The 17,686-nt window shown below is 45.2% G+C and overlaps 1 protein-coding gene across 4 annotated transcripts in view; it reads left to right on the top strand.

Moving 5' to 3' along the window:
• Positions 1 to 17,686, top strand: part of LOC129829429 (NF-kappa-B essential modulator-like) — a 65,701-nt gene that overhangs the window by 6,409 nt on the left and 41,606 nt on the right. For 2 of the 4 annotated variants that reach the window (XM_055891120.1, XM_055891123.1), the window contains exons 2-5: positions 4,495 to 4,628; positions 5,607 to 5,947; positions 6,414 to 6,479; positions 16,571 to 16,756. In XM_055891120.1, coding sequence (XP_055747095.1) covers positions 4,499 to 4,628; positions 5,607 to 5,947; positions 6,414 to 6,479; positions 16,571 to 16,756 — 723 coding nt within the window. In that variant the 5' untranslated portion in view covers positions 4,495 to 4,498. The remainder of the gene's footprint in view (positions 1 to 4,494; positions 4,629 to 5,606; positions 5,948 to 6,413; positions 6,480 to 16,570; positions 16,757 to 17,686) is intronic. The other 2 variants (XM_055891121.1, XM_055891122.1) reach the window with 2 other exon arrangements.

Here is a 17,686-nt window from a genome sequence, read left to right as displayed (position 1 = left end):
CTGTCCCCTTCCCCCTATACATATCTACCTCCATCACTCCAGTATCCCTGTCTCCTTCCCCTTATACATATCTACCTCCATCACTCCAGTATCCCTGTCTCCTTCCCCCTATACATATCTACCTCCATCACTCCAGTATCCCTGTCTCCTTCCCCCTATACATATCTACCTCCATCACTCCAGTATCCCTGTCCCCTTCCCCCTATACATATCTACCTCCATCACTCCAGTATCCCTGTCCCCTTCCCACTATACATATCTACCTCCATCACTCCAGTATCCCCTTCCCCCTATACATATCTACCTCCATCACTCCAGTATCCCTGTCCCCTTCCCCTTATACATATCTACCTCCATCACTCCAGTATCTCCTTCCCCCTATACATATCTACCTCCATCACTCCAGTATCCCTGTCCCCTTCCCCCTATACATATCTAGCTCCATCACTCCAGTATCCCTGTCCCCTTCCCCCTATACATATCTACCTCCATCACTCCAGTATCCCTGTACATTGTTAATATGGTACTGACCCTGTATATAGTATGATTACCCCTATACATATCTACCTCCATCACTCCAGTATCCCTGTCCCCTTCCCCCTATACATATCTACCTCCATCACTCCAGTATCCCTGTACATTGTTAATATGGTACTGACCCTGTATATAGTCTCCTTCCCCCTATACATATCTACCTCCATCACTCCAGTATCCCTGTACATTGTTAATATGGTACTGACCCTGTATATAGTCACCTTACCCCTATACATATCTACCTCCATCACTCCAGTATCCCTGTACATTGTTAATATGGTACTGACCCTGTATATAGTCCCCTTCCCCCTATACATATCTACCTCCATCACTCCAGTATCCCTGTCCCCTTCCCCCTATACATATCTACCTCCATCACTCCAGTATCCCTGTCCCCTTCCCCCTATACATATCTACCTCCATCACTCCAGTGTCCCTGTCCCCTTCCCCCTATACATATCTACCTCCATCACTCCAGTATCCCTGTCCCCTTCCCCCTATACATATCTACCTCCATCACTCCAGTGTCCCTGTCCCCTTCCCCCTATACATATCTACCTCCATCACTCCAGTATCCCTGTCCCCTTCCCCCTATACATATCTACCTCCATCACTCCAGTATCCCTGTACATTGTTGATATGGTACTGACCCTGTATATAGTCACCTTACCTCTATACATATCTACCTCCATCACTCCAGTATCCCTGTCCCCTTCCCCCTATACATATCTACCTCCATCACTCCAGTATCCCTGTCCCCTTCCCCCTATACATATCTACCTCCATCACTCCAGTATCCCTGTCCCCTTCCCCCTATACATATCTACCTCCATCACTCCAGTATCTCTGTACATTGTTAATATGGTACTGACCCTGTATATAGTCACCTTACCCCTATACATATCTACCTCCATCACTCCAGTATCCCTGTACATTGTTAATATGGTACTGACCCTGTATATAGTCCCCTTACCCCTATACATATCTACCTCCATCACTCCAGTATCCCTGTACATTGTTAATATGGTACTGACCCTGTATATAGTCACCACTATACAGTGCCTGTACATAGCTACTGACCCTGTATATATTCACCACTATACAGTGCCTGTACATAGCTACTGACTCTGTATATAGTCACCACTATACAGTACCTGTACATAGCTACTGACCCTGTATATATTCACCACTATACAGTGCCTGTACATAGCTACTGACCCTGTATATAGTCACCACCACTGTATATAGCTACTGACCCTGTATATAGTCACCACTATACAGTGCCTGTACATAGCTACTGACCCTGTATATAGTCACCACTATACAGTGCCTGTACATAGCTACTGACTCTGTATATAGTCACCACTATACAGTGCCTGTACATAGCTACTGACCCTGTATATAGTCACCACTATACAGTGCCTGTACATAGCTACTGACTCTGTATATAGTCACCACTATACAGTGCCTGTACATAGCTACTGACCCTGTATATAGTCACCACTATACAGTGCCTGTACATAGCTACTGACCCTGTATATAGTCACCACTATACAGTGCCTGTACATAGCTACTGACCCTGTATATATTCACCACTATACAGTGCCTGTACATAGCTACTGACCCTGTATATAGTCACCACCACTGTATATAGCTACTGACCCTGTATATAGTCACCACTATACAGTGCCTGTACATAGCTACTGACCCTGTATATATTCACCACTATACAGTGCCTGTACATAGCTACTGACCCTGTATATAGTCACCACTATACAGTGCCTGTACATAGCTACTGACCCTGTATATATTCACCACTATACAGTGCCTGTACATAGCTACTGACCCTGTATATAGTCACCACTATACAGTGCCTGTACATAGCTACTGACTCTGTATATAGTCACCACTATACAGTGCCTGTACATAGCTACTGACCCTGTATATAGTCACCACTATACAGTGCCTGTACATAGCTACTGACCCTGTATATATTCACCACTATACAGTGCCTGTACATAGCTACTGACCCTGTATATAGTCACCACTATACAGTGCCTGTATATAGCTACTGACCCTGTATATATTCACCACTATACAGTGCCTGTACATAGCTACTGACTCTGTATATATTCACCACTATACAGTGCCTGTACATAGCTACTGACCCTGTATATATTCACCACTATACAGTGCCTGTACATAGCTACTGACCCTGTATATAGTCACCACTATACAGTGCCTGTACATAGCTACTGACCCTGTATATATTCACCACTATACAGTGCCTGTACATAGCTACTGACCCTGTATATATTCACCACTATACAGTGCCTGTACATAGCTACTGACCCTGTATATATTCACCACTATACAGTGCCTGTACATAGCTACTGACCCTGTATATATTCACCACTATACAGTGCCTGTACATAGCTACTGACCCTGTATATAGTCACCACTATACAGTGCCTGTACATAGCTACTGACCCTGTATATATTCACCACTATACAGTGCCTGTACATAGCTACTGACCCTGTATATAGTCACCACTATACAGTGCCTGTACATAGCTACTGACTCTGTATATAGTCACCACTATACAGTGCCTGTACATAGCTACTGACCCTGTATATATTCACCACTATACAGTGCCTGTACATAGCTACTGACCCTGTATATAGTCACCACCACTGTATATAGCTACTGACTCTGTATATAGTCACCACTATACAGTGCCTGTACATAGCTACTGACCCTGTATATATTCACCACTATACAGTGCCTGTACATAGCTACTGACTCTGTATATAGTCACCACTATACAGTGCCTGTACATAGCTACTGACCCTGTATATATTCACCACTATACAGTGCCTGTACATAGCTACTGACTCTGTATATAGTCACCACTATACAGTGCCTGTACATAGCTACTGACCCTGTATATATTCACCACTATACAGTGCCTGTACATAGCTACTGACCCTGTATATATTCACCACTATACAGTGCCTGTACATAGCTACTGACCCTGTATATAGTCACCACTATACAGTGCCTGTACATAGCTACTGACCCTGTATATAGTCACCACCACTGTATATAGCTACTGACTCTGTATATAGTCACCACTATACAGTGCCTGTACATAGCTACTGACCCTGTATATAGTCACCACCACTGTATATAGCTACTGACCCTGTATATATTCACCACTATACAGTGCCTGTACATAGCTACTGACCCTGTATATATTCACCACTATACAGTGCCTGTACATAGCTACTGACCCTGTATATAGTCACCACTATACAGTGCCTGTACATAGCTACTGACTCTGTATATAGTCACCACTATACAGTGCCTGTACATAGCTACTGACCCTGTATATATTCACCACTATACAGTGCCTGTACATAGCTACTGACCCTGTATATAGTCACCACTATACAGTGCCTGTACATAGCTACTGACCCTGTATATATTCACCACTATACAGTGCCTGTACATAGCTACTGACCCTGTATATATTCACCACTATACAGTGCCTGTACATAGCTACTGACCCTGTATATAGTCACCACTATACAGTACCTGTACATAGCTACTGACCCTGTATATAGTCACCACTATACAGTACCTGTACATAGCTACTGACCCTGTATATATTCACCACTATACAGTGCCTGTACATAGCTACTGACCCTGTATATAGTCACCACTATACAGTGCCTGTACATAGCTACTGACTCTGTATATATTTTGAGTCATGAATGTTCTTATCAAGTGAGGCTGTGGTTTACATCCTAGATAGCAGGCCATTGGCTGCCATCATCACCAGGGGCTATGTACGGCAGGTCTGATTGGTTCCAAGTTTAATAGTTCACAAACGTGCCCTACTACTAGTAAGCTGATGCCGTGTGTCTGTCTGTCTGCATCATTTTAACATTCTTCAGCAGCATGGTACAGCCCCAGACAGACACCTGGGACATGGCGGGGGACGAGGGAGGCGGGGCTCTCCGGGTGCCACCCGAACTGGCAGCCAATGAGGTGGTGACCAGACTACTGGGAGACAACCAGCAGCTCCGAGGTATGTCTCACACAAACACAGACAGACACACACAGACAGACACACACAGACAGACACACACAGACAGACACACACAGACAGACACACACAGACAGACACACACAGACAGACACACACAGACAGACACACACAGACAGACACACACAGACAGACACACACAGACAGACACACACAGACAGACACACACAGACAGACACACACAGACAGACACACACAGACAGACACACACAGACAGACACAAACACACACACACACACAGACAGACACAAACACACACACACACACAGACAGACACAAACACACACACACACACAAACACACACACACACACAAACACACACACACACACAAACACACACACACACACAGACAGACAGACACACACAGACAGACAGACACACACAGACAGACAGACACACACAGACAGACAGACACACACAGACAGACAGACACACACAGACAGACAGACACACACAGACAGACAGACACACACAGACAGACAGACACACACAGACAGACAGACACACACAGACAGACAGACACACACAGACAGACAGACACACACAGACAGACAGACACACACAGACAGACAGACACACACAGACAGACAGACACACACAGACAGACAGACACACACAGACAGACAGACACACACAGACAGACAGACACACACAGACAGACAGACACACACAGACAGACAGACACACACAGACAGACAGACACACACAGACAGACAGACACACACAGACAGACAGACACACACAGACAGACAGACACACACAGACAGACAGACACACAGACAGACAGACACACAGACAGACAGACACACAGACAGACAGACACACAGACAGACACACACAGACAGACACACACAGACAGACACACACAGACAGACAGACAGGAATACTCTCTTTGATCCACAATGAGGCACAGATTGTGTGTGTGTGTGTGTGTGTGTGTGTGTGTGTGTGTGTGTAGAGGCGTTGCAGCGCAGCAACCAGGCCCTGCGTGAGCGCTGTGAGGAGATGGAGGAATGGCAGCGGAGGTCTAGAGAAGAGCGGGAGTTCCTCAGCTGTCGTTTCCAGGAGGCCCGGGCGCTAGTGAAGAGACTGACCAGGGAGAACCACAGCCTTACCAGCCTGGCCAGCCCCTCGAGCCCCTCCAACCCTGGAGCGAACCAAGACCTGCTGGTCAACGGCCCCAGTTTCAGCCAGGACTCCTGCCCCAACTCCACCAACTGCAGCTCCAATGGGGGTCCTGGGAGAGGAGAGGAGCAGGAGAAGAGTTCAGAGACCAACGGAACCACGGCAACCTCACTGGTCAGTACGGAGGGAGGAATGGCTGGATTCAGAATACCCTAATCAATTCTTTGATGTTGAATTTACGTAGTAAACAGGAAACAGAATTGCTATTTGAATGGAAGGAAATAGAATTGAAATCAGTAATATTCAAATGTCTCCTCTTCTATAGTCTATACATCTATAAAACATCAGACATGTTGTTATATACATGCATATAAAGTATTGTTGAAACACTTCATTTTCAGGACAAACTCTTTAAATGAATGATCAAGGAAAACAAATGTGAATATTCTAAGTTTATTATATTTCATTAGTCACTTTTACATTTTGTTCAATATGGGTAAAATACAACATTATCCAGAATGCATCAGCTTAACCCTCAAGTTTACCCTGAGTCCTTAAAAAAAAAAGACTACTAATGGATGGATAAGAGGTAGGAGAGAATTATCCATCCACACATTATGCTGTATTTCCTGGTTGACAGGTGACAGAGAGAGGGGTGGAAAAGAAGGGAGCAGAGGAGAATGAGCAAATGATGCTCCACAGCTTGGTAAGAACCTGAGGGAGAAAGGGAGGTGTGTGTTAAAGGCCATTAGTAGTCCGGTGACAGAGAGAGGGATGGAGAAGAAGAGAGCAGAGGCCATTAGTAGTCATGATGGAGGATTAAAATCCTGACCTAGTGAAATATACATGGAGGAGGTTTAATACCCTGACCTAGTGAGATATACATGGAGGAGGTTTAATATCCTGACCTAGTGAGATATACATGGCGGAGGTTTAATACCCTGACCTAGTGAGATATACATGGAGGAGGTTTAATATCCTGACCTAGTGAGATATACATGGAGGAGGTTTAATATCCTGACCTAGTGAGATATACATGGAGGAGGTTTAATATCCTGACCTAGTGAGATATACATGGAGGAGGTTTAATATCCTGACCTAGTGAGATATACATGGAGGAGGTTTAATGTCCTGACCTAGTGAGATATACATGGAGGAGGTTTAATATCCTGACCTAGTGAGATATACATGGAGGAGGTTTAATATCCTGACCTAGTGAGATATACATGGAGGAGGTTTAATATCCTGACCTAGTGAGATATACATGGAGGAGGTTTAATATCCTGACCAGGTGAGATATACATGGAGGAGGTTTAATATCCTGACCTAGTGAGATATACATGGAGGTTTAATATCCTGACCTAGTGAGATATACATGGAGGAGGTTTAATACCCTGACCTAGTGAGATATACATGGAGGAGGTTTAATATCCTGACCTAGTGAGATATACATGGAGGTTTAATATCCTGACCTAGTGAGATATACATGGAGGAGGTTTAATATCCTGACCTAGTGAGATATACATGGAGGAGGTTTAATATCCTGACCTAGTGAGATATACATGGAGGAGGTTTAATATCCTGACCTAGTGAGATATACATGGAGGAGGTTTAATATCCTGACCTAGTGAGATATACATGGAGGAGGTTTAATACCCTGACCTAGTGAGATATACATGGAGGTTTAATACCCTGACCTAGTGAGATATACATGGAGGAGGTTTAATATCCTGACCTAGTGAGATATACATGGTGGAGGTTTAATATCCTGACCTAGTGAGATATACATGGAGGAGGTTTAATATCCTGACCTAGTGAGATATACATGGAGGAGGTTTAATATCCTGACCTAGTGAGATATACATGGAGGAGGTTTAATATCCTGACCTAGTGAGATATACATGGAGGAGGTTTAATATCCTGACCTAGTCAGATATACATGGAGGTTTAATATCCTGACCTAGTCAGATATACATGGAGGAGGTTTAATATCCTGACCTAGTGAGATATACATGGAGGAGGTTTAATATCCTGACCTAGTCAGATATACATGGAGGTTTAATATCCTGACCTAGTCAGATATACATGGAGGAGGTTTAATATCCTGACCTAGTGAGATATACATGGAGGAGGTTTAATATCCTGACCTAGTGAGATATACATGGAGGAGGTTTAATATCCTGACCTAGTGAGATGTACATGGAGGTTTAATATCCTGACCTAGTGAGATATACATGGAGGAGGTTTAATACCCTGACCTAGTGAGATATACATGGAGGAGGTTTAATATCCTGACCTAGTGAGATATACATGGTGGAGGTTTAATATCCTGACCTAGTGAGATATACATGGAGGAGGTTTAATATCCTGACCTAGTGAGATATACATGGAGGAGGTTTAATATCCTGACCTAGTCAGATATACATGGAGGAGGTTTAATATCCTGACCTAGTGAGATATACATGGAGGAGGTTTAATATCCTGACCTAGTGAGATATACATGGAGGTTTAATATCCTGACCTAGTGAGATATACATGGAGGAGGTTTAATACCCTGACCTAGTGAGATATACATGGAGGAGGTTTAATATCCTGACCTAGTGAGATATACATGGAGAAGGTTTAATATCCTGACCTAGTGAGATATACATGGAGGAGGTTTAATATCCTGACCTAGTGAGATATACATGGAGGAGGTTTAATATCCTGACCTACTGAGATATACATGGAGGTTTAATATCCTGACCTACTGAGATATACATGGAGGTTTAATATCCTGACCTAGTGAGATATACATGGAGGAGGTTTAATATCCTGACCTAGTGAGATATACATGGAATAGATTTAATACCCTGACCTAGTGAGATATACATGGAGGAGGTTTAATACCCTGACCTAGTGAGATATACATGGAGGAGGTTTAATATCCTGACCTAGTGAGATATACATGGAGGAGGTTTAATATCCTGACCTAGTGAGATATACATGGAGGAGGTTTAATATCCTGATCTAGTGAGATATACATGGAGGAGGTTTAATACCCTGACCTAGTGAGATATACATTGTGAAGGATTAATATCCTGACCTAGTGAGATATACATGGAGGAGGTTTAATACCCTGACCTAGTGAGATATACATGGAGGAGGTTTAATATCCTGACCTAGTGAGATATACATGGAGGAGGTTTATTATCCTGACCTAGTGAGATATACATGGAGGAGGTTTATTATCCTGACCTAGTGAGATATACATGGAGGAGGTTTAATATCCTGACCTAGTGAGATATACATGGAGGAGGTTTAATACCCCTGACCTAGTGAGATATACATGGAGGAGGTTTAATACCCTGACCTAGTGAGATATACATGGAGGTTTAATATCCTGACCTAGTGAGATATACATGGAGGAGGTTTAATATCCTGACCTAGTGAGATATACATGGAGGAGGTTTAATATCCTGACCTAGTGAGATATACATGGAGGAGGTTTAATACCCTGACCTAGTGAGATATACATGGAGGAGGTTTAATATCCTGACCTACTGAGATATACATGGAGGAGGTTTAATATCCTGACCTAGTGAGATATACATGGAGGAGGTTTAATATCCTGACCTAGTGAGATATACATGGAGGAGGTTTAATATCCTGACCTAGTGAGATATACATGGAGGAGGTTTAATATCCTGATCTAGTGAGATATACATGGAGGTTTAATATCCTGATCTAGTGAGATATACATGGAGGAGGTTTAATATTCCAACCTAGTGAGTTATACATGGAGGAGACTTAATATCCTGACCTAGTGAGATATACATGGAGGAGGTTTAATATCCTGACCTAGTGAGATATACATGGAGGAGGTTTAATATCCTGACCTAGTGAGATATACATGGAGGAGGTTTAATATCCTGACCTAGTGAGATATACATGGAGGAGGTTTAATATCCTGACCTAGTGAGATATACATGGAGGAGGTTTAATATCCTGACCTAGTGAGATATACATGGAGGAGGTTTAATATCCTGACCAGGTGAGATATACATGGAGGAGGTTTAATATCCTGACCTAGTGAGATATACATGGAGGAGGTTTAATATCCTGACCTACTGAGATATACATGGAGGAGGTTTAATATCCTGACCTAGTGAGATATACATGGAGGAGGTTTAATATCCTGACCTAGTGAGATATACATGGAGGTTTAATATCCTGATCTAGTGAGATATACATGGAGGTTTAATATCCTGATCTAGTGAGATATACATGGAGGAGGTTTAATATTCCAACCTAGTGAGTTATACATGGAGGAGACTTAATATCCTGACCTAGTGAGATATACATGGAGGAGGTTTAATACCCTGACCTAGTGAGATATACATGGAGGAGGTTTAATATCCTGACCTAGTGAGATATACATGGAGGAGGTTTAATATCCTGACCTAGTGAGATATACATGGAGGAGGTTTAATATCTTGACCTAGTGAGATATACATGGAGGAGGTTTAATATCCTGACCTAGTGAGATATACATGGAGGAGGTTTAATATCTTGACCTACTGAGATATACATGGAGGAGGTTTAATATCCTGACCTAGTGAGATATACATGGAGGAGGTTTAATACCCCTGACCTAGTGAGATATACATGGAGGTTTAATATCCTGACCTAGTGAGATATACATGGAGGAGGTTTAATATCCTGACCTAGTGAGATATACATGGAGGAGGTTTAATATCCTGACCTAGTGAGATATACATGGAGGAGGTTTAATATCCTGACCTAGTGAGATATACATGGAGGAGGTTTAATATCCTGACCTAGTGAGATATACATGGAGGAGGTTTAATGTCCTGACCTAGTGAGATATACATGGAGGAGGTTTAATACCCTGACCTAGTGAGATATACATGGAGGAGGTTTAATATCCTGACCTACTGAGATATACATGGAGGAGGTTTAATATCCTGACCTAGTGAGATATAAATGGAGGAGGTTTAATATCCTGACCTAGTGAGATATACATGGAGGAGGTTTAATATCCTGACCTAGTGAGATATACATGGAGGAGGTTTAATATCCTGACCTAGTGAGATATACATGGAGGAGGTTTAATATCCTGACCTAGTGAGATATACATGGAGGAGGTTTAATATCCTGACCTAGTGAGATATACATGGAGGAGGTTTAATATCCTGACCTAGTGAGATATACATGGAGGAGGTTTAATATCCTGACCTAGTGAGATATACATGGAGGAGGTTTAATATCCTGACCTAGTGAGATATACATGGAGGAGGTTTAATATCCTGACCTAGTGAGATATACATGGAGGAGGTTTAATATCCTGACCTAGTGAGATATACATGGAGGTTTAATATCCTGATCTAGTGAGATATACATGGAGGAGGTTTAATATCCTGACCTAGTGAGATATACATGGAGGTTTAATATCCTGATCTAGTGAGATATACATGGAGGAGGTTTAATATTCCAACCTAGTGAGTTATACATGGAGGAGACTTAATATCCTGACCTAGTGAGTTATACATGGAGGAGGTTTAATACCCTGACCTAGTGAGATATACATGGAGGAGGTTTAATATCCTGACCTAGTGAGATATACATGGAGGAGGTTTAATATCCTGACCTAGTGAGATATACATGGAGGAGGTTTAATATCTTGACCTAGTGAGATATACATGGAGGAGGTTTAATATCCTGACCTAGTGAGATATACATGGAGGAGGTTTAATATCTTGACCTACTGAGATATACATGGAGGAGGTTTAATATCCTGACCTAGTGAGATATACATGGAGGAGGTTTAATACCCTGACCTAGTGAGATATACATGGAGGAGGTTTAATATCCTGACCTAGTGAGATATACATGGAGGAGGTTTAATATGCTGACCTAGTGAGATATACATGGAGGAGGTTTAATATCCTGACCTAGTGAGATATACATGGAGGAGGTTTAATATTCCAACCTAGTGAGTTATACATGGAGGAGACTTAATATCCTGACCTAGTGAGATATACATGGAGGAGGTTTAATACCCTGACCTAGTGAGATATACATGGAGGAGGTTTAATACCCTGACCTAGTGAGATATACATGGAGGAGGTTTAATACCCTGACCTAGTGAGATATACATGGAGGAGGTTTAATATCCTGACCTAGTGAGATATACATGGAGGAGGTTTAATATCCTGACCTAGTGAGATATACATGGAGGAGGTTTAATATCCTGACCTAGTGAGATATACATGGAGGTTTAATATCCTGATCTAGTGAGATATACATGGAGGAGGTTTAATATCCTGACCTAGTGAGATATACATGGAGGAGGTTTAATATCCTGACCTAGTGAGATATACATGGAGGAGGTTTAATATCCTGACCTAGTGAGATATACATGGAGGAGGTTTAATATCCTGACCTAGTGAGATATACATGGAGGAGGTTTAATATCCTGACCTAGTGAGATATACATGGAGGAGGTTTAATACCCTGACCTAGTGAGATATACATGGAGGAGGTTTAATATCCTGACCTAGTGAGATATACATGGAGGAGGTTTAATATCCTGACCTAGTGAGATATACATGGAGGAGGTTTAATATCTTGACCTAGTGAGATATACATGGAGGAGGTTTAATATCCTGACCTAGTGAGATATACATGGAGGAGGTTTAATATCCTGACCTAGTGAGATATACATGGAGGAGGTTTAATACCCTGACCTAGTGAGATATACATGGAGGAGGTTTAATATCCTGACCTAGTGAGATATACATGGAGGTTTAATACCCTGACCTAGTGAGATATACATGGAGGTTTAATACCCTGACCTAGTGAGATATACATGGAGGAGGTTTAATATCCTGACCTAGAGAGATATACATGGAGGAGGTTTAATATCCCGACCTAGTGAGATATACATGGAGGAGGTTTATACTACTACAGTGTACTGAGTGTAGGTGGTGTGTGTGTGTACTGAGTGTAGGTGGTGTGTGTGTGTACTGAGTGTAGGTGGTGTGTGTGTGTACTGAGTGTAGGTGGTGTGTGTGTGTACTGAGTGTAGGTGGTGTGTGTGTGTACTGAGTGTAGGTGGTGTGTGTGTGTGTACTGAGTGTAGGTGGTGTGTGTGTGTGTACTGAGTGTAGGTGGTGTGTGTGTGTACTGAGTGTAGGTGGTGTGTGTGTACTGAGTGTAGGTGGTGTGTGTGTACTGAGTGTAGGTGGTGTGTGTGTACTGAGTGTAGGTGGTGTGTGTGTGTACTGAGTGTAGGTGGTGTGTGTGTACTGAGTGTAGGTGGTGTGTGTGTACTGAGTGTAGGTGGTGTGTGTACTGAGTGTAGGTGGTGTGTGTACTGAGTGTAGGTGGTGTGTGTGTACTGAGTGTAGGTGGTGTGTGTGTACTGAGTGTAGGTGGTGTGTGTGTGTGTACTGAGTGTAGGTGGTGTGTGTGTGTGTACTGAGTGTAGGTGGTGTGTGTGTGTGTACTGAGTGTAGGGGGTGTGTGTGTACTGAGTGTAGGGGGTGTGTGTGTACTGAGTGTAGGGGGTGTGTGTGTACTGAGTGTAGGGGGTGTGTGTGTGTGTACTGAGTGTAGGGGGTGTGTGTGTGTGTACTGAGTGTAGGGGGTGTGTGTGTACTGAGTGTAGGGGGTGTGTGTGTACTGAGTGTAGGGGGTGTGTGTGTACTGAGTGTAGGGGGTGTGTGTGTGTGTACTGAGTGTAGGGGGTGTGTGTGTGTGTACTGAGTGTAGGGGGTGTGTGTGTGTGTACTGAGTGTAGGGGGTGTGTGTGTGTGTACTGAGTGTAGGGGGTGTGTGTGTGTGTACTGAGTGTAGGGGGTGTGTGTGTGTGTACTGAGTGTAGGGGGTGTGTGTGTGTGTACTGAGTGTAGGGGGTGTGTGTGTGTGTACTGAGTGTAGGGGGTGTGTGTGTGTGTACTGAGTGTAGGGGGTGTGTGTATTTGTACTGAGTGTAGGTGGTGTGTGTGTGTACTGAGTGTAGGTGGTGTGTGTGTGTGTACTGAGTGTAGGTGGTGTGTGTGTGTGTACTGAGTGTAGGTGGTGTGTGTGTGTGTACTGAGTGTAGGTGGTGTGTGTGTGTGTGTACTGAGTGTAGGTGGTGTGTGTGTGTGTGTACTGAGTGTAGGTGGTGTGTGTGTGTGTGTACTGAGTGTAGGTGGTGTGTGTGTGTGTGTACTGAGTGTAGGTGGTGTGTGTGTGTGTGTACTGAGTGTAGGTGGTGTGTGTGTGTGTGTACTGAGTGTAGGTGGTGTGTGTGTGTGTGTACTGAGTGTAGGTGGTGTGTGTGTGTGTGTACTGAGTGTAGGTGGTGTGTGTGTGTGTGTACTGAGTGTAGGTGGTGTGTGTGTGTGTGTACTGAGTGTAGGTGGTGTGTGTGTGTGTGTACTGAGTGTAGGTGGTGTGTGTGTGTGTGTACTGAGTGTAGGTGGTGTGTGTGTGTGTACTGAGTGTAGGTGGTGTGTGTGTGTGTACTGAGTGTAGGTGGTGTGTGTGTGTGTACTGAGTGTAGGTGGTGTGTGTGTGTGTACTGAGTGTAGGTGGTGTGTGTGTGTGTACTGAGTGTAGGTGGTGTGTGTGTGTGTACTGAGTGTAGGTGGTGTGTGTGTGTGTACTGAGTGTAGGTGGTGTGTGTGTGTGTACTGAGTGTAGGTGGTGTGTGTGTGTGTACTGAGTGTAGGTGGTGTGTGTGTGTGTACTGAGTGTAGGTGGTGTGTGTGTGTGTACTGAGTGTAGGTGGTGTGTGTGTGTGTGTACTGAGTGTAGGTGGTGTGTGTGTGTGTGTACTGAGTGTAGGTGGTGTGTGTGTGTGTGTACTGAGTGTAGGTGGTGTGTGTGTGTGTGTACTGAGTGTAGGTGGTGTGTGTGTGTGTGTACTGAGTGTAGGTGGTGTGTGTGTGTGTGTACTGAGTGTAGGTGGTGTGTGTGTGTGTGTGTACTGAGTGTAGGTGGTGTGTGTGTGTGTGTGTACTGAGTGTAGGTGGTGTGTGTGTGTGTGTACTGAGTGTAGGTGGTGTGTGTGTGTGTGTACTGAGTGTAGGTGGTGTGTGTGTGTGTGTACTGAGTGTAGGTGGTGTGTGTGTGTGTGTACTGAGTGTAGGTGGTGTGTGTGTGTGTGTACTGAGTGTAGGTGGTGTGTGTGTGTGTGTACTGAGTGTAGGTGGTGTGTGTGTGTGTGTACTGAGTGTAGGTGGTGTGTGTGTGTGTGTACTGAGTGTAGGTGGTGTGTGTACTGAGTGTAGGTGGTGTGTGTACTGAGTGTAGGTGGTGTGTGTACTGAGTGTAGGTGGTGTGTGTACTGAGTGTAGGTGGTGTGTGTACTGAGTGTAGTTGGTGTGTGTACTGAGTGTAGTTGGTGTGTGTACTGAGTGTAGTTGGTGTGTGTACTGAGTGTAGGTGGTGTGTGTACTGAGTGTAGGTGGTGTGTGTACTGAGTGTAGGTGGTGTGTGTACTGAGTGTAGGTGGTGTGTGTGTGTGTGTACTGAGTGTAGGTGGTGTGTGTGTGTGTGTACTGAGTGTAGGTGGTGTGTGTGTGTGTGTACTGAGTGTAGGTGGTGTGTGTGTGTGTGTACTGAGTGTAGGTGGTGTGTGTGTGTGTACTGAGTGTAGGTGGTGTGTGTGTGTGTGTACTGAGTGTAGGTGGTGTGTGTGTGTGTGTACTGAGTGTAGGTGGTGTGTGTGTGTGTGTACTGAGTGTAGGTGGTGTGTGTGTGTGTGTACTGAGTGTAGGTGGTGTGTGTGTGTGTGTACTGAGTGTAGGTGGTGTGTGTGTGTGTGTACTGAGTGTAGGTGGTGTGTGTGTGTGTGTACTGAGTGTAGGTGGTGTGTGTGTGTGTGTACTGAGTGTAGGTGGTGTGTGTGTGTGTGTACTGAGTGTAGGTGGTGTGTGTGTGTGTGTACTGAGTGTAGGTGGTGTGTGTGTGTGTGTACTGAGTGTAGGTGGTGTGTGTGTGTGTGTACTGAGTGTAGGTGGTGTGTGTGTGTGTGTACTGAGTGTAGGTGGTGTGTGTGTGTGTGTACTGAGTGTAGGTGGTGTGTGTGTGTGTGTGTACTGAGTGTAGGTGGTGTGTGTGTGTGTGTACTGAGTGTAGGTGGTGTGTGTGTGTGTGTACTGAGTGTAGGTGGTGTGTGTGTGTGTGTACTGAGTGTAGGTGGTGTGTGTGTGTGTGTACTGAGTGTAGGTGGTGTGTGTGTGTGTGTACTGAGTGTAGGTGGTGTGTGTGTGTGTGTACTGAGTGTAGGTGGTGTGTGTGTGTGTGTGTACTGAGTGTAGGTGGTGTGTGTGTGTGTGTGTACTGAGTGTAGGTGGTGTGTGTGTGTGTGTGTACTGAGTGTAGGTGGTGTGTGTGTGTGTGTGTACTGAGTGTAGGTGGTGTGTGTGTGTGTGTGTACTGAGTGTAGGTGGTGTGTGTGTGTGTGTGTACTGAGTGTAGGTGGTGTGTGTGTGTGTGTGTACTGAGTGTAGGTGGTGTGTGTGTGTGTGTGTACTGAGTGTAGGTGGTGTGTGTGTGTGTGTACTGAGTGTAGGTGGTGTGTGTGTGTGTGTGTACTGAGTGTAGGGGGTGTGTGTGTACTGAGTGTAGGGGGTGTGTGTGTACTGAGTGTAGGTGGTGTGTGTAGTGCAGTTAAAGTACACTAGTTACTGTACTGTGAGTGGATGATGTGTACTGTAGTTGGTGTTCTGTTTTGGTCCGCAAAGCTTCTATCGAATCCACTGTCTCTATCCCCCTCCTTCTCTTTCTCTCTCTCTATAGCCCTCAGAAGGAGGGAACGGGTTTCTCCAGCTGCTGAAGAGCCACAAAGAGAAGTTGGAAGACGGGATGAGAGATCTGAGGAGGAGGAATGAAGAGCTGGAGAAAGAGGTGGAGGAGGGAAAGCGGGAGAGAGACTGTCTTCGTCGCTCAGTTGAGCAACTCGAATCCAAGCTGGTTCAGGCGCAGGTAGAGAGAGTGTGTGTGTGTGTGTGTGTGTGTGTGTGTGTGTGTGTGTGTGTGTGTGTGTGTGTGTGTGTGTGTGTGTGTGTGTGTGTGTGTGTGTGTGTGTGTGTGTGTGTGTGTGTGTGTGTGTGTGTGTGTGTGTGTGTGTGTGTGTGTGTGTGTGTGTGTGTGTGTGTGTGTGTGTGTGTGTGTGTGTGTGTGTGTGTGTGTTAGGGTCATTCTGTGTAAAAATCAACAGTAGAAGGTTGGTCCTCCCGAGTGCAGAGGGACGCCACTACAACCTGGTTCGATTCCTGGTTGTGACCGGGAGATCCCAAGGGACGTTCACAATTGGCCCAGCATCGTCCGAGTTGGGGGGAGGGCGGGGTCGTCGTGGGGAGGGCGGGGTCGACGTGGGGAGGGCGGGGTCGTCGTGGGGTCGTCTGTGGGGAGGGCGGGGTCGTCTGTGGGGAGGGCGGGGTCGTCTGTGGGGAGGGCGGGGTCGTCTGTGGGGAGGGCGGGGTCGTCTGTGGGGAGGGCGGGGTCGTCTGTGGGGAGGGCGGGGTCGTCTGTGGGGAGGGCGGGGTCGTCTGTGGGGAGGGCGGGGTCGTCTGTGGGGAGGGCGGGGTCGTCTGTGGGGAGGGCGGGGTCGTCTGTGGGGAGGGCGGGGTCGTCTGTGGGGAGGGCGGGGTCGTCGGGGGAAGGGCGGGGTCGGCAGGGGATTCCTAGTCTCAGCGCTCTGTAGCGACTCCTTGTGGCGGGGCGGGCTCCTTCAAGCTGACTTCACGGCGAACGGTGTTCCTCCCGACATTGGTTTGTCTGACTCCTGGGTTAGAGAGCAGTGTGTTTTGGCGGAGCAGTGTGATAAGACGCAGTGTGTTTTGGCAGAGCAGTGTGATAAGATGCAGTGTGTTTTGGCAGAGCAGTGTGATAAGACGCAGTGTGTTTTGGCGG

This window comes from Salvelinus fontinalis, chromosome 31, assembly GCF_029448725.1.
Source record: "Salvelinus fontinalis isolate EN_2023a chromosome 31, ASM2944872v1, whole genome shotgun sequence".
Classification (NCBI taxonomy): domain Eukaryota; kingdom Metazoa; phylum Chordata; class Actinopteri; order Salmoniformes; family Salmonidae; genus Salvelinus; species Salvelinus fontinalis.
Note: the sequence above shows the minus strand (reverse complement) of the source record. Positions and strands in the feature narration are given on the sequence as shown.